This window comes from Cyprinus carpio, chromosome B13, assembly GCF_018340385.1.
Source record: "Cyprinus carpio isolate SPL01 chromosome B13, ASM1834038v1, whole genome shotgun sequence".
Taxonomy (NCBI): Eukaryota; Metazoa; Chordata; class Actinopteri; order Cypriniformes; family Cyprinidae; genus Cyprinus; species Cyprinus carpio.
In genome coordinates this window covers 24066235-24084776 of record NC_056609.1, presented here as the reverse complement: position 1 = coordinate 24084776, position 18542 = coordinate 24066235, and the positions used below count along the sequence as shown (strand labels likewise).

The window sequence follows — 18542 nt, the reverse complement described above, 5'->3', positions numbered from 1 at the left end:
TAGGAAGTCAGTGTAAACGATTGTTATTGTTGACAAGATTTATGGCTGTATAATGTTCTTCGGAGGTCATTCATATAACCATCATTCAGCAGTCCCTCAGATGAAAGATAGTCAATCTGTAACAAATGAAGTCTGCTTGATATTTGGGCTACTGTATGAATCAGTGTTCATTAAGTTCATGTTAATCATATACATAAGATGGTTGGCACTTACAGGGACAAATATTTAAACCAAAAGAAAAAATATTGAAATATACTTCTACATTAATTTTACAAATGTATGAAATACTTAATTTTGAATTAATTTAGTTGACTTCAATCAATGTGCATATATTATATTATATTATATTATATTATATTATATTATATTATATTATATTATATTATATTATATTATATAATATTATATTATATTATATTATATTATATTATATTATATTATATTTTGACTATTTTTGCTTTCAGTGTGGCTTATCCAACTGATTATATGTAGTTCAGATTACGTAATCAGATTCCAAAAATTAAATACTTTCAATTAGGTGATATTACGTTTTAAAATATTCATAATCAGACTATAGTTACTTTTTCATTGATTATGTGATTACATAATGTTCTCAAAATTGCAGCAAGTTATTTTAAATTGTTTTTATTCTGAAAGCATTAATTTCTTTTAATTTAACTTTTTAAGATTTAATTATTAGCTTTTTATCAATTTTTATAGCCTAAATCCCCACCCCCCACCCCCCACCCACAGTTTAATGCACTTGCATGTTGTTGATAACAAAGAATGGAATACATTTTCTTTTTCTTTGTATTTTTATATCAATATGATACAAGATTGTCCTAATCAAATCAATGTAATCAAAAGGTAGATTGCGTTTCCTGAAATGTGTAAAATTGCCTAAAGGCTGAGCACCACCTTTCATCTTTTAATAACTTCAGGCTCTTTTTGTGTGCTGGCCAAAGAATTCAGCTCATTTTTCCCCAGTGGTTTGGATGCTGATGGTTGGATGCTTTTTTCTCTTTTAAAGAGTAATAAATGACAAAAGGCATGTTAAAACAGAGTGCCTCAAGTAGCCGCTTAATTATTGTAATTGAATGAGTAATCAATTCAGCCCTTTCCCCAATTCTCTCCAGACTCTTCTCTCAGCATATCGACTGTCACTTTGAGACACTTGATGAGACGCTGAGCTTCCTGGCCCCAACGTGTGCTCGTCCTGTCGTACCTGTTGACCTCCAGCAAAAGCCCGCCCTGCCAGCTGGCTTGTAGATGAAAGAATTGAATAATATTGATCTCACTCTCCTTTTGTTGCCGTTTTTCTTCTGCAGTCCTCTCGCTTTGCCAGATCTTTCCTTCTTGTGCAGCAGCCCGAGCCTTCTCATCACTCTGGAAGCTGCTCTGTCTTGCGTAACAGCCGTTGCACAACCAGGCGTGAGTGGGAGGAAGTGTCAAGCAGGGAGAACACATGCGACAGGGAGGGCGCAGTATCCAACTGAGAGCATCTCTCCCTGCAGGGCCCGACCCGTGCTCTCGAACCCCGCCACTCTCACGCCTCAAGTCGACAGAGCAAGAGGCGAGTCCTGCTTCACAGAGCACAGCTTGGATTGGCAATAATGCCGGGGTTGGGTTGTCCTTCAAGCTCCTGGAGGAAGTGCTTTGTGTTTGAGTGATGGAGAGTGTCAATTAGTGCCGGGCGGCATGATGGGATATACCGTGCGACGGCAGAAATGTGTCATCCGGTAGAGGTTGTGCTGTATTAAGGAAGATATATTTGTGTTGCTAGTTGTGTGCAGGACTGCTTTACGTTATTTTCATTTGAGAGGGAAATATGGATAAATGTGAAAATACTGAGTATGACATATTCTACACTCAAAGTCAAAACGTGGCAGAACTAGTTATTATGGGGTGTTGTGTTGAGAGTTTAGTTGCGAATGGTTGCTAGGCAACATTGTATCTTCACACATTTACATATATACTTCAGTTCATGTGCAATCAGAGATATATGCATTTTGACTATTTTATGGCTTTGAATATGGCATCCAATGAGAGTTTAGTGTCTGTATTTTTTTTATATGTGCAGATGTGCATATTTTTATAACTTTACATTTAAACTATATAACATACATAGCATTGTTGCACTTTGAGCATCCTGAGTTTGAGTCCTGGCCCTTGGACCAATAAAGGCAAAAAAATAAAAAATAAAACACTTTCCATATAAAACTGGCACACACTTTATAATTAAATATATAAAATATATATGTTTGTTCTTATTTTCAGTCATATATGAATTATATTTATAATTTAATAAATAAATTATAAAATAATATATTATTTAAAAATTATTTTATGTAATATATTTCAAAATTCAAAAATCAGTAATAATTAAAATTTAAATGAAAACATAACACATCAAATATCAAAAATAAAAAAAAAAAAAAAAAAAATCTATAATATTGTGAAATATGATTACATCTGAAAATAGTGGGTTTCTATTTTAATATACTGTAAAATATAATTTATTCATGTGATGCAAAGCTGAATTTTTATCATCCATTACCCCAGTCTTCAGTGTCACATGATCCTTCAGAAATCAGTTTCATTTATTAACAGCATGCTGATTAATTATTAATGTTGAAAACAGTTTTTGCTGCTTAATATTTTTTGGGGAATCCATGATACTTTACCATCACTTTTTATTAACATCTTTGCTGAAAAAAAAAATCTTTCAAAAAAATAAAAATAAATAAAGACCGGTAGTGGATATTAATACAAAATATTTATTTTCTTTTTTTTATTATAAATGCTGTTCTTTTTTACTTTTTATTCATCGAATAATCCTGATAAAAGTATCACAGGTTCCAAAAAAAATTAAGTAGCAAAAACAGTTTCCAATATTGATAATAAATCACTTTTTATAAAACAAGTTATTATTTTAGAATAATATCTATTAATTTATTTAATAATGTAGCCTTTTTTATTGTGTTTTTAACTCAAGTTACATAATACCAGCAGAAAACACATACATACTGATGTCGTTATATAAAATTAGTCATGTTGTGATATAAGATTTCGATCATACCGCCCACCCTTAGTGTCAGTTAAACAGGAGCTGGGATTCATGGGATCTTGCTATGCATGCAGAATTTAAGTTAAAACCGCTGCTGAAGTCATCTGAACTGCTGAAAGCACAGCTATGGAGGTCATTTGACAAAAGGCACCACTCGTGTCTTTATGTACTTTTTTATGCATTCAACAGGCAACTGCATTATCGTTTTCCTGATCTCCCTTATTTTCACAATCCTTCGTTTTTGGGATTTATTTTAGCTCCTGCATGTCTCTCTTCCTGTCTTTCTGCATTCATTTAATGATATTATATCTGTTCATTTTAGTTCAGATATATGTGATACAGTGTATCTGGGGGATCAAGTGTTGTTGCCATGGCTACCATCCACCAAGTCACTTGGTGTGCCAATAGATTCAGGAGCCACAAATTAAAATGAAACTTACAATGTTCTGCTCTCCCCTCCAGTCGGCCAGGCATAAATTTCCTCTTCCTGTCAGATTGATTTCTAACCATGGTCTAATGAACGCATGGTGCTCGTCTGGCTCTCAGCACATGCACAAATGTGGTTTGTTTGGAAAAATATATCCTGTTGATTTTTATGACACTGATCATAAGAGCTCCAAGCGCTGTTGAAACAAGTAAGAAAATATATAATAAAGATTTAAATATTTATTCCTCTGTTAAATTATTAGGCATTTTCAGACACTCAAAAGCAGATTAAAATACTTTAGTCTTACTGTGAAAAGGATTAGTTCTCTTTAAAATGACATTAATATTGGCCTTTTTCAAACAATGTGTAAAATGTTAAACCCCCATGGAATAGAAATGGAGATGTTAACTAAATGTTAATATTGGCCTTTTTCAAACAATGTGTAAAATGTTGACTAGTAGGTCTGTCTAGCTCAGAAAATGCACCATAATATTAATCCATATAAAGTGTGCATTATATGAAGAGTCTTAAAAAAGTCATACAAGAGTTGACTTTAGGTTTCAGGAGGCTTGGAATATAGTATAAGAGTTTCAAATATCTAAATGTTTTTTCTTGGAAAAAGAAAACATGACTATTAGGGTTTTGGAATGACATGAGTGAGTGAGTAAGTAAATAATGACAGAATTAGAAGTATAAATAATTTTAAAATGTTTTGGCTTAAAAGAGATATTGTTAAAGAGATATTTCTCCACAAAATTAAATATATTATATATTTTATATAATATATAGAAATAAATATATATATATATAAAAATATATATATTATATATATATATATATATATATATATATATATATATATATATATATATATAATAATGCATATCACTATTCTCTGATAATATTCCTTTCTGCCCTCACATCCAATATATTTGTGAATTTCTAACATTAAAGTGCCCCTATTATGCCATTTCCAATATTGCCTTTCATGCAGTGTGTAATGTAGCTGTAGGTTAATGTAAATGATCTGAAAGTTGTAAAGCTGGAAGTGCACGATAAATAAAGGTATTGTCTCCCAAAATAAAGAATCGACTCTGTACAGCCTAGACGAGTCATAAGTAATTTGTTTCCCACTATGTTGACTACTGACGTCTGCTTCTCTAATCTCGGGGAGTTCAACACAGAATTCACAAAACGCTTGCTGTTGAAAGATGGATCATTATCCTGTTTATTTGGACCAGCTGCTCCACTGAATCACAACCTGTAAGTATGATAAATAATAGATGTTTATATTTTCTATAGAGCGTTCAAAATACAGAACTATTGAAATTGGCGTACCGTTTCCGACACTGCTGTACACCGTAGACCAATCACAACAGACTAGGCCAATCTGACCAATCAGAGCAGAGCAGGCTCACAGAAAGAAGGGGTTATGAGAGACTGAATCTTTGAACTGCTTTGAACAAATCATTTGAGAATCACTGGAAAATTAGGTGATCATATTAAATGCATATTTTTAGAAAACGAAAGCGTTTTTTGACTTTGCATGCATGTAATCCTATTGTAGGAGACTCCCAAAACAATATAAGGAACCATAAAAATGGCATAATAGGGGCACTTTAAAAGGAAATTCTATTCACATAGTTGTGATCAACTTTACCTGATTAACTTTAATGTCATTTCTCAGCATTGATTTGTTTCTCATAAACCTCTCAGAACTTTAAGGAACTCTAAGAAACTTTAATCCACTGTTTTAATTAAATTCTCATTAACCGTCTCACTGGTGTACGTTCAAAATCTGCTCAGGCCTCAGTTTGACTGAAGGGAACAAAATTGGCACTTAAATCTCAAGCACGCCTATGACATTTTCATATTTCAGCACATTTTTTTTTTGAGGGAATGTCCATAAAACATTAAAAAAGTATCAAGAAGTTTCATGGTACTGCTCTCTTTTTGGCGTTTTTTGAAGTACAATGTCATTTTTGAATAATTTACTCGCATACTGACAAATATGACATCTAAATATCATAGTATTGCCTTATGATGTAATCATAGAGCATAAAACACTAGTAAACTTTGTTTTAGTTGAATGGTGCATTAGAAAATGTGATTCCATAAGGGTCAAATGTCTAACATGGGAAGGCAGAACACATATTTTAATACTGAAGAAATCAAGTGCTCACCTCATTGTCAGGACTGTTCCCTAGCAACAGCGTCAGGGATGTTCAGGAGAGAACAATGTTTGATGTGCTCAAAGATGGCAGATACTTATGCTCATTTTTTACAATACAATTTCTTCAAAACACAAATCACTGTTAAGTTGGTATCTGGATGAATTGGGCCTTGTTCTCACAGAGGTCAGCAGATGCCAGTCTTTCTGTTTGTTTCTAAACCTGAGATTCTTCACCATATTGTGTCGTCCTATAGCTTCAGATGCTGCTGTAATGAAGAGACAGGAAGATATTACACAAATGTCAGCGATTGGTGAATATTTTGAAGGACAGAATAGAAATAAGTTATTTTATGATAGAGTTCTATCAAGGGTGCTTGTTGAATGCAATACAGGAAATGTGTTTTTCAGAATAGGTGAAGGCTACAGTTGTCTAACTGAAATATATTTATAGCATAGTATGTTATGAATGATGGTCCAGTATCTTCTGAAGAACATTTACCTTGTAATATTAACAATGTCCAGCACAGTGTCATCTAACATGGAAGAAACTTATTGGCCAACAAAACCCTTTCTTATCTTTTAAAGTGATAAAAAAAAAAAAAAAAAAGTTTACTTGTTATTATCATTTTAATACTTGAATAAATATGTCATTCCTCTGATAATATATATATATATATATATATAACTCATGCATAAGTATATATATTCGGTATTCAAATCAAAAACATTTTTTTTTTGTTGTTGTTGTGAGGAACAGAGTGAATTTTAAATGTTCACTCTGTTCGGTTTTCACATCAATCACATGAGATTTGAGAGCTTTGTCATTCAAAGTTTGCACTTTGACAATTAATATACAAAGTCCTAAAATATCTTGCGAACCTCAGTATTGAGGAATTCATATCTTATTAAAATTATGAGACTAATTAAGCTAGTTGATAGTTGGCTAGCTAGAACTTTATTTCCAATTGCTCCTATGAAATCTCCTTATTCCATGTGTCCGATTCTTTTCCACTAATAAATGTATTAATTTATTAAATAATACACACTACTGTTCAAACTTTTGGGTTTTGAAAGATTTTTAAATGTTTTTGAAAGAAGTCTCTTATGCTTAATAAGGCTGTGTTTAGTTGATCAGAAATACAGTAAAAACAGTAATATTGTTAAATATTATTACAATTTAAAATAACTTTTTCCTATTTTAATACAGTTTAAAATGTAATTTATTCATGTGATGGCAAAACTGAATTTTCATTAGCAGCCATTACTCTAATCTTTAGTTTCACATGATCCATCAGAAATTATTCTGATATGCTTATTTAATGTTCAAGAAACATTATTAACAATTGTGCTGCTGTTTTTTATTTATTTATAGAAATCCTGATTTTTCAGATTCTTTAAATAGAAAGTTCAAAGGAACGATTAATTTCAAATAGAATTGTAACATGTAAAAGTTTTGACTTACTTTAGGTCAGTTTAATGCATCCTTGCTGAATAAAATTATCAATTTCTGTTAAAGAAAAAAAAAACCTTACAGACTGCAAACATGAATAGTATTTATTACTTTAAATATGTGTTTTTATATGTTTAAATCCAGAGCTGTATTCAGATTGCCATTCCTTGAGGTATTCTAAAGATGTGAAGTATGCACTTGTTCTATTTTCTTTCTCCATGCACATTTACCCAGAGAGGTGCTATGGATGACTAGTGTGAATCACGAGTCACATGAGTCTGTCTGTTATATTGCTGCTATAAATATGAGGATTGGTAACAGGTGAGACAGCAGCTCTGATATAACTCATGCTCTCCTACTGCACTCCTCCAGTCCTTTTTCAATCTGATTTCATTCTAACCCCACAGGATTATTTGTATTGAAAAGTGCCACCCTTTGATTGTATGCAATTTCGCACTCGATCTGACGTGCTCCCATTCTGCAGTTTCCTCAGTGTGAGCATTACACTCACCTCTTTTGCTGCGTCTTCTCTTCCCCTTGAGGTCGTTCTGAAAAGCCCTCGCCTTCTAGCTGCCTGTTTTTGGCTCTCACTTTTATTGCTTTGTGATAAAGATTAGCAAATGTTCCAGTTAAAGCCTTTTGAGAAATCGGTGCCAAATTTAGGCATCTGTTGGCTTAAAAAAAGGCAGATTGAAAGACAGAGGGAAGAAAACATGTAAAAGTCAAATGTGCATTTGCTTCCAATCTAGTGACTTACATCTAAACTATTTCTATCTGTTTTAGGCATAGCAGAGGATTTGTGATTACAGTCCTCATTACAAGAAAAGTTTATCCAAAAATTAAAATTTTGTCATCATTTACTCACCTTCATGTTAAACCTAAACCCATATGATTTTATTTCTGCCATAGAACACAGCAGAAGACTTGTAGCTCCACGCAATTATTACAAATGAGGACACACTTTTAAAAAGAATGAAAAAGTGTGTCGAGATCAGTGTTAGGGAAAGTAATTTGTGTTACTTGTTACAACACTGGTAAAGATGGATTGCTAGATTACATGTTAGATTTATATGAGGAGGAACAGACCAAAATATAAGTGAAAATGAAAATCTTGACATCTGCATAAGCTCTCCTTGATGTGTCTATGAGAAATAGAACAATTAATTCTTTTGAGGTGAATTCTTTCAGTCCGTCAGTTCATTTAGTTCACGAATGGTTTTGATGTAAAGAATAAGTCATTCTTGAATCAGACAGCATAGTGATGTTTGATTCATAACTTTGAGTCTGATCTTTTCAATGCATCAGTTCAACCAGTTCACAAAACTCATTTGAATGTTTCTGATGACTGAATCAGATTCTCAGGCTGATTTGCTTGACTCATTGATCTGGTCACATGAGGTTAATAGCTTATTTGGTGCGGGGAGGAAGGTTATCACTGGAAAGATTTGCACGAAGCTATCATACAACTTCATAAGAATGTAGTGCATGCATCATATGAACCAATTTTATGATGCTTTTATTATGCTTTTGTAAAGCTTACACATCTCAGTTTCAGTTTATTTCAAATGCAATGAAAAGAGTGACCAGTGCAATTCAAAACCTTCCTTTTGTACTCCACTGAAGAAAGAAAGTAATTCAGGTTTTGAATGACATGAGAGTAAGTAAATGATGACAGAATTTTCTTTTATTGGTTGAACTATCGCTTTAAACCATTGATCGCTTGTTTTCCTCCCTTTGTGAGTTTCTTAGTCTATCTGAATTCACCCCCGGTCTGGTGCATAGAGAGCTGGCTATAATTACTCAGCTAAGCACTAAAACAGAGCAGATAATTAAGGAACACTTTAATTAATAGCTACATCAGGCACAGCCTGGCATGGGTCCATGCTGCCATGTGCACCCCATGGTGTTACTTTAGTGGTAGATTTGGACCAATGGTATGTAGAGAGAATCTAATGCATCTTAATGCAGTCTCATTTAAGCTGATTCAGACCCAGTGCACACAGTTCACAGACACATGCTGTTACTGAGACTCCAAACAACTACAATAGCATTCATTGCACATACTGTACATATTCATTGATATAACATAATTGCATTTTTTTTAATATGTATTAATAAAGCAAGTAATGAAAAAGATTTTATTATTATTTTTTTATAGTATGTAGTATGTAGTATGTACTGCAGTATCATATTCGAAGATGACTGAACCATAAATAATTTGTGTCTGTGTATTAGTACAGTGGGTCACTCATTAAGCTTTAGTTACAGTTAACTTTGAGTGCTTTTTGGAAGATTCAAGTATGAGATAAGAGAAATTTGCATATAGATATTGGCTATTTGGGATTTTTCAGATCTGGTAGTGTAGCTGTAGGGTTCAATAAGGTGATTTTCCATCAGTATTCTAATAGGAAGCATGTTTGTCAGCTTATGGTGTTGATGTTCATAAAGGTTATGACCTGTGGCATTATCTGGGACAAATGCAACCATCAGTTTGCTCACAGTTTTAACTAATTGTAATTTTATTGTATTCATTTTAAATATACTTTTTAGTTAGTGTCATTTTTAACCTTCTAGTTTCAGAATTTACAATAGGCAATGTTTGTGACATTTTATATATTTATTATATATATAGTATTTATATGTTTTGTAAATAGATATTATCATTTTATATACTCACAATATACTACCACGTTTTTTAAAAAAGTCTCTTTTGCTTTCCAAGGTGGCATTTATTTGATATTATAAAATATTATATAGAAATAATTTGAAATACATAGTAACAATGTAAAAGCCATTGCTGAATAAAAGTGTTTTTTTTTCTTTTTTTCTGCTCTCAAACTTAAACACACACACACATGCGCACTTCAGTTAATGATTGTGTTTTTATTTCGTTTATGTTGATGATGATAATTATTTTTAAGTAAAGGTTACAATAATCAGCATATATATGATGAGATGAGAAACAGACGGATTTTGATTGAGTACAGCATTCGTAATGAGGAGCTTTTTATAAGTCACAGTGGGTTCATCGTCATCAGTTGTGTTTCTGGTTGGTGGTATCTTAGAAGCATAATGTCTAGACCTCAAGACAGTTTTACAGTTGGTCTCCAACATAAGTCTGTAGGTGGAGGTCTTTGTCCATGTCAGAAAGTTTGCAGGCGGGTGAAGTAAGTAGGGTGGTTTTCAACATCCATCTCTAGGGTCCACTCAGATTGAGTAGAGCCAGGCAGCTTCCCATCGAGAGAACTGGTCCGAGGTTCAGCGAGCCTGGAAAACTCTGGTACATAGTGAAATGTGCAGAGTGCTTTTAGAAAAACAGTGTAGAAAAAAAGCAAAAACCCCAAACCAAACAAACAGGGGCTGAGAGATTGTTCTTCTCATAGGGAGAAAGCACTTTAGAGCACTTTTCTTCTATTTCCATCCTGTTCTTATTCGGTGTATACACAGAAACAAATGAGTCATGATTAATAATGCATGTTTTCAGAGAGGGCTGCCCTGCTGCACTGACCACACACTGAACTCACACTCTGCCACGCGCTTGCTCTCAGTCACTTCCCTCAGTTCAAGGGATAGTTCACTCAGAAATGAACTCACCCTTATCTTGTTCCAAACCCAAATGCTGTTATATTTTTCTCAGAAATGAGAAAACTGTGAAGAATAGTTTATCAGCGCTTACCATTATCTTCTTTATAATGACAGTTCACAGTGACCGAGGGCTGACAAGATACAAAAAAGAGAAGCACTATAAAAGAAATCAATATTCAAAAACAATCAAACTCATAAAAACCCAAAAATTCATTTTTGTTGTGTTGTGTGTCAAAAACGAGACGCCCCGTTTTGGTATCTGCATCAAATTAATTTGTCAAAAGTGATTTTACATAGAAATCATATTAAACATACCACAATTAATCATCAAATTATTAAAATATACAATAAATTGTCAAAATATGGGCGAAAAAATATTCTGTTGTCATTTAGTACATGTCTGTAAAAAGGAAACAGCATACTTATTCTCACCTGCTTATTAAAATATGTAAAAGAAAAAGTGATAAATACTAAAGTGATACTAAATTTTATTATATTTTAAATGATTAAAAACTTCTTGCTGACAAAGACTGGTAAAGATATAGAATAAAAAAACTTAAAGCTGTGTTAAACCTTTTTTTTATGCTTGAAAACCCCTTTTTAATCTTTGAGCCATATATTAGTAGTATTTTTACAAATACATTATACTGTAAGCAAATCCTTTGTTTTCTATTGCATTATAATAAGTTATAATTATATAATTATAATGGTATTATGCCACTATTATAATAACATTATATGACTTTGACATTATAAGATTTATTATAATTCCTGTTGTGTGTGTGTATATATATGTGTGTGTGTGTGTGTGTGTGTGTGTGTGTATATATATATATATATATACACACACACACACTCACACACACACAACAGGAATTGTGTTGTGTGTATATATATATATATATATATATATATATATATATATATATATATATATATATATATATATATATATATATATATATACACAAGGGTCCACATAATTTTTTCAGCCTGGTTCTCATAAGAGAACCTGTAGATTTGGTTTGGTCCTCACACTGCATATAACGTGACCCATTAAGTATAACTATAAAAAAAAATTATTAATAATAGTTATAATATTATTGCACTTTATTTATTTAGTTTTTTGTTTGTTTGTTTTTTTAATAAAATAATAAATTAAATAATAATGTGTGTTAATATTATTAAAAATAAAAGGTAGGCCTAGTATTAAATACAAATACAATTATTACAATTAGTAAACTTAAAAATAAAATGCTGATATTTACTACTACTTTATTACTTATTTCTAAATAAATAAAAGCGTATTCATCATTTTCAAACTTAAAATCAGCAAGCTTTTATTTTGGCGGGTTGCCGGCAAGTAACTCTATGCGCTTGAAAACGGCATGGAACAGCCTATAAAAAATCCTCAGTGAATGAATGTCACAGTTTTGCATTGTGCTTTGAAAACGGCATGGTATAGCCTAGATTTAATGCTTTCAGTTTGAAATGAAATCTTATATAGTACAGTTTGTCGATCTAAAATGATAACGTTAATTGTGTATTAACAGCTGTCAACCATGTCAGTACGCAAATACGCTGTCAGAATTTATTTATAGAGCGCATTTTTTATTTTGGTTGCACCTGCGGAACACTTATGTGCACCCCTGAATATATATATAATTATTATTATTATCATTATAAACTTGGTATAAATTATGGTAAAAAGAGCATGGTGCAAGTTAGGGTGACATGATATATTTAACTTTAACCTAGGAACATGCATACAACACAGGAATACACTATATACATTTTGGAACAGTTTAATTGTGGATGAATGTTGCCAATGTCCTTTCCCATGTGTATTGTGGATTTTGAGTATGTCTGGGCCACGGATAATGGCTCATTGTGGGGATATATATATATATATATATATATATATATATATATATATATATATATATATATATATATCTATATATCAATCATTATATACTTAAACCTAATAGATATAACAGTCAGTTATTGAATTATAAGATTTAGTAGAATTCCTTTTAAAATAAATGTACTTTTTAATCTTATATTCTAATTAGTGTTTTAACTTTATTCTCTCGTTTTTGTAAAATTGTTAGTTTTATAATATTAACAATTATTAAAGCATTTAAGTTGGATAACACTAGTTTGTCTGTGTACATGTGTGCGTATGGCTTAAACGTTTGGAATAAAGGGCATGAGTAGTATATGGGTAGTATAATGGTTCTGTAGATATGTTGACTTCGGCATTTCATAGACAACATATATAGATAGATTTGGAAAACATAAGGGTGAGTAGATGTAAATTTTCACATTTGGGTGAACTATCCCTTTAAGAGTCACTGCCCAAAGCCCCCATTTCAACACAATGGCACATAAGCAGAGCGAGTGGACAGACTGCTGGTCTGAATGGCTGTGGTCTCTGGCAGGCATTCTTCATCAGCAGTGACTGCGATCTGAAGGTGAACCGGGTCAGGGATGTACACGATGATTTGTTTAGCCAGAGCACTGTTGAGAACCATCTGCGCTGTAATTCAGGTGAGCATCTGCTGAGCTGCAGATGGCAGGAAAAGTGCAGGAGGGGAGGACGATGCCTGCTCTCAAACAGGTTCAGTTTCTCCTGAGCCAGAACCAGAGGACCGGGGCTACTGCGCAGAGCCTGTTGGAACTGTCCTTTAAAGATATTCTTTGTGCACTGAGATGCCAAAGCTTGCCATGCACAGCATTTTATTAGCCTGTTTCTGGCAAAAGTCTTGGAAACTTACAAAGTTTCAAGTGAAAGAAAAATACCTTGTGTAGAAGAACTTTATGATTTGGCCAAAACTAGGAACTCCATCTGCTTTAGTATTGGATCAACTGCAAAAATGTTCACCATTTGCTTTTGATTGTACTTTAAAGTTACTTAAAATTGATTTTGGCCAATTAAATTGGTCAGTATTAGCAGGACTACTTTATTAAAAGATGCAGCAACAGCTGCTTTTCCATCTATCTATCTGATCCTAATGTCTTTCCATCATCTTTTTCTCTTTCTTTCTTTCTTTCTTTCTTTCTTTCTTTATTTATTTATTTATTTATTTCCGTTAATACTTTTTAAATTCTTTGTACAAAACAAACAAGTATGTATTCACTAACTTTGCTTCTCTACTTAAAAATAACCAAAATTTTCTTGAAATCAACTAATTTTAATTCTACTTCCTTACATTCATATTCAAATTGCAATGCAATTCCGAAAGGTGCTCAGTCTTAAAATACAGATAAATCATCTGATTTCTCAGACCTCATTTGGTGGTCCTAAAACCTGTTATTACAGATATGCTTTCATCAGATGGAACATTTAGGAAAGTCAATACATGCACAAGGTGTCACAAAGCCTCCTTTGCCTGATATCCACCTGCTGATGTACTAAGAGATGGATGTTGACATTTAGGACTCCTGTTAATACTAGATTTGAGCAGCAATCCTGGTTTTGGCTGACCACTTGAGATGGGATCACTTGGGCCAGAGGTTAATGCTGAGTGCAAACGGGGCCTTTGACTACTTGTGCATGAGATGATAGGATGTGTAACACAGGGTGAGTTCAGTGACCTCTGGTGCCGCTCATGTTTTTTAATGTCTGGGTTTTCCTTCACTTCTCTCTTTTAAGCAGGTCTTCATGCCTCAGCCGTCCTCCTGTTGCATGCCTGGAGCAGCTAATTATCTGAATAAACATCATCAGATCTCTCTCTATGCTTCTCCTCCCTTCCCTCTGTAGACAGCACTCTGTAGGGGCCGCATCTTCACAAGCAGCTCGACAGATTGAGCTGATTCCAACCCTCCTGCTGTAGTGACACTCACCCCGTTTGATCCATGAGCCCAGATGAACTTCTTCATACATTAGCTTGCTTGCTACCCATTTGATTGTATAGTACAACTATCAGACCAGCACACTTCTAAACCTCAAACTAAACCACATGAGTCCTGGACTGTTCATCAATGTGACTGTCAGACTATTTTTAAAGCAGATTAAATCTATTAGATGTCTAATATTCACTGTTTTCTTTGTTTTGTTCGATTAAGGATTCAGGCATCACGTGCTAAATCTGCTTTAAGACGAGGTCCTGTGTGTGTTCAGAGTATTATAAATAAGCCTCACTTCAAATATACTGAAGCTTCTAACAGCAATAATTATGTCTTGGAAAAAAATAGACAAAATAAAACAAAAAATATTTATTTGTAGTGCGATTATTAATATTAATACAATAATAATATTGCAATAATAATATCTCTTATTTGATTTTTATTTAGGAATTTTTATATTTTTATTTATTATTAATAATAGTAGTAATAATAATAATAATTGTTATTGTTATTATTATTATTATTATCATCGTCATTGTTTTATAGCCATATTGATGTATAATCACCAAAAAAAAAAAAAAAAACTTACAAACAAGCACAGCAAACCTGGATTTTTTAAAATCCAATTTAAATCCTAATTACAGTTTTTATCTGAAAAAATCCCCCAAATCATGCAGTCCTATTTATTTGTACTTTCACTAATAAATATTTTTCTTCTCTGCATTTGTCCAAATATTTGTTATTTTGGTTTGCCCTGAAGCATCTAAATATTTGTCATTTTTATCCATATGTGTCATTGCTTTCCCTGGATCCCTCTTTATTTTCTCTGACGTGGTCATCAGTTTGTTGTCAAGGTTAGCTTGAGGCGGAGTCTAGCTAAGAAGCTAAGTTCTCTCATGTGTTTAAGTGAAAGGCGGCATGTTGTTAGCACAAAACTGTAAAGCGTGGCTGGTGCAATTACACAAGGCTGTGTGCTGGCAATTACTGTGTCATGCTCTTTGATGAGAACATGTACTGTTGTGCGTGTGTGATTACTTCTGCGTGGCGGCAAGGTGAAGCCTAACCTACTGACCTTCTGACTCTACAAACACATTTGCTTATTCCTATTAGACTTACATTAAAGCGGGGGCCATATCTAGGGACCAGAATATCATAGAGCCACCATATAAGCAATGCATGAGAAAGCAAAACTCACATTGTCTTCAATTACACAAAAATATTTGACTTCCAAAAATTAATACAAAATTAAAGGTCAAATTTTGTTCACATTTTGTTTTCCAGACCAGTGCACAGTAACAAGATCATACCTGTTCCTGCACAAATTTTGGTTCTTCAGCACCATCTACTATTTTGGCAACTGGGCTTTCCTTGTGGTAATGTATTTTCCTAAAATGTTCCTTTTTTTTTTTTTTTTAGATGATATACCTTGTTATATGTAGTGAAGGATGAACACATGAAAATGTAATGATAATTAGTTTTATTCTATAGCCCTCATAAGTCTTTTGTTGTGTTGCAGGTCTTTCTTATTGGTTTGGTTGTTTCATGCTGTAAAGGGAAGAAATCTGTGATCGAAGGGGAAGTTGATGCAGATGATTCAGATTTCAGTGATGATGAATATGTGCATTAACTTTGTACTAAAAGTCCTGTTTTTACTTGGTTTGGTTACTAGTCAGAGCTGGAATTTAAAAAAAAAAAGTAAAATAGTTTAAAAATAACACATATTTCGTTCATCATTCAAAGAGAGAAATATTGTTGTTATATAAGATTTGATTGAATGTTTTGATGCCAAATAGGTTCTGTGTCATTAGGCATTATCATGTTTAACTGATAGTAGTAGTCTGATTTTGCACTGCAGTCTAAAATAAATCAACAAAAAAAAGTTTTCTCTCTAAACATGACCAAATTTAATTTGAAATAAGTTTAAAAGGTTCGAATATTTTTGTCAATGTGAATAAAAGGTTTGAGATCCTTCTGCTGATTTATTTAAGGAATTTTTTTTTATTTCTTTTTGTGCATATCTGTAATTTTTGTCTAGGCATAATGCTCCAGTGTTTCTGATGTGTGTTACTTTAATCTCTGAGGCTGAATTGCTATCATACTGCTTGTTGACAACAGTTGATTTATTTCACATAATTTTTATTTTGAAATTATTGGACTGAACTTGCAAATTTCTAGAGATGATGATTAAGATTGTGTAAAAAAATTATTTATCATACAGTATTGGCCTGTTATGCTGTTTCCTGAATTTAACATTTCTTTTGCAAGATGTTTCTGTTATAATGCAGTTTTGAGTCATTAATAAAGCGTACAACAGTATCTCTGGTTTTAAAACACAACCAATCACATCCAAAAAAAAAGAACTATTAGGGCTGTCAAATGATTAATCACGATTAATCACATCCAAAATAAAAGTTTTGTTTACATAATATACGTATGTGTACAGGGTATATTTATTATGTATATATAAATACACACACATAAATTATATATTTAGAAAATATTTACATGTATATACATTTATATATTTATATTCTTATATTTTATATTATATATAAATATATTTAATATATAAACATAACATATTCTTCTTAAATATATACATGCATGTGTGTGTATTTATATATACATAAAAAATATACACAGTATACACACATATATTATGTAAACAAAACTTTTATTTTGGATGTGATTAATCGTGATTAATCATTTGACAGCCCTATTAACTATATAAGATAATTCAGATGGTTAATTAATGTTAAATAGAAATATGTAGATTTACAGATCTGGAATCATTTCTTTTGCCAGGAAAAACATCTTAATTCCATGTAATATGTTAAGCCCTTTTATATATAATGGCATTATTTCTGTAGAACAGTTTTGACAAACTAAATTGACCTAGTGGTCATTCCAAAGGTTGTATGATATTGCTTAAATATATGTAGAATAAACCATACAATAAAATACGTGTTTCCCCCTCACCAGAATGAGACCGTCCGCAAATAGCAGATCTGTCTAGCATTTCAGTTCGATGTGTAGAACTGGTTCAAAAGAATGATTCGATTCTGCAGTGAGCTTTTTAAATCTAACTTTGCACCTTTACAATACTGAGGAAGCTTAAGTGACAAAAAGTAAAAAACATCTGCATTTATAGTCTGCTATATAAAAGGCACATAAGCAGCTCACAAAGATTCCAGATAATAATAAGAATCGGATTCACAAGAGTCGAATTCTCACAATACCACACAGAATCGTTTATTTTCGATCGGGTTCAAATGAACCGAATGACTAAAACAAATCAATTTTTTGAGTTCGCTAGCTAAACTTTGATCAACAACGCTAAAAACATCACCGAAGAAACAAAAATAATCAAACCCCAAAATAATCATTTAGAGAGAGTTGTGCCCCGTACAATTCAGCCTACGGTAAACAACTTCATTCACCTCCACTGAAGACCTCTAAAACTTCAGGTCAAAAATTGTTTATTACTTAATTATTCCAGTATTCATTCTGCCTAAATTTAGCATTCAGCCTGCTTAGCATTGTTTGCTCAAAGTTTCTACATAATAATGATCGTTGAGCTGACATGGAGAAGAGATATAAAGCTGAATCTTTTGTGTTGAATCTTACTTTGTTTACTCATTGAATTGTATTTAATTTATCTCTGTTCTGTGATGAGATTGTTTGTTTTTATTTAAAGCTGAAATGGATGCAAATGCAAACAACTGTGTAAAATTGTTTGTAGATCAGCTGTGTTACCCTCACTGACATTCTCACAGTTAGGGATATAAGAATTTATCGTTCAAACTGAAGAGCAAAGCAGACTGAGTGCTCATACTGAGAACTGCTTGAGTTTGTGATTGAGACTGTGTTTGTGTGCTTATCATGTTCTCACCTGGAACAGATGTTCATATGATTCATGGCCCAAGAAGACACCAGCCAGACTCTCTTAACCAGGGCCGGCGCTAGCCATTTGGGTGCCCTAAGCACA

General features: G+C 32.7%; 1 protein-coding gene across 1 annotated transcript in view; it reads left to right on the top strand.

Moving 5' to 3' along the window:
- lmbrd1 (LMBR1 domain containing 1) overlaps positions 1-16885 on the top strand; it is an 80755-nt gene extending 63870 nt beyond the window's left edge. Inside the window, exons 15-16 of the mRNA XM_042737390.1 lie at positions 15836-15927; positions 16071-16885. Of these exons, the coding sequence (XP_042593324.1) occupies positions 15836-15927; positions 16071-16181 (203 nt within the window). The 3' untranslated portion in view covers positions 16182-16885. The remainder of the gene's footprint in view (positions 1-15835; positions 15928-16070) is intronic.
- Positions 16886-18542: the final 1657 nt, after the last annotated feature.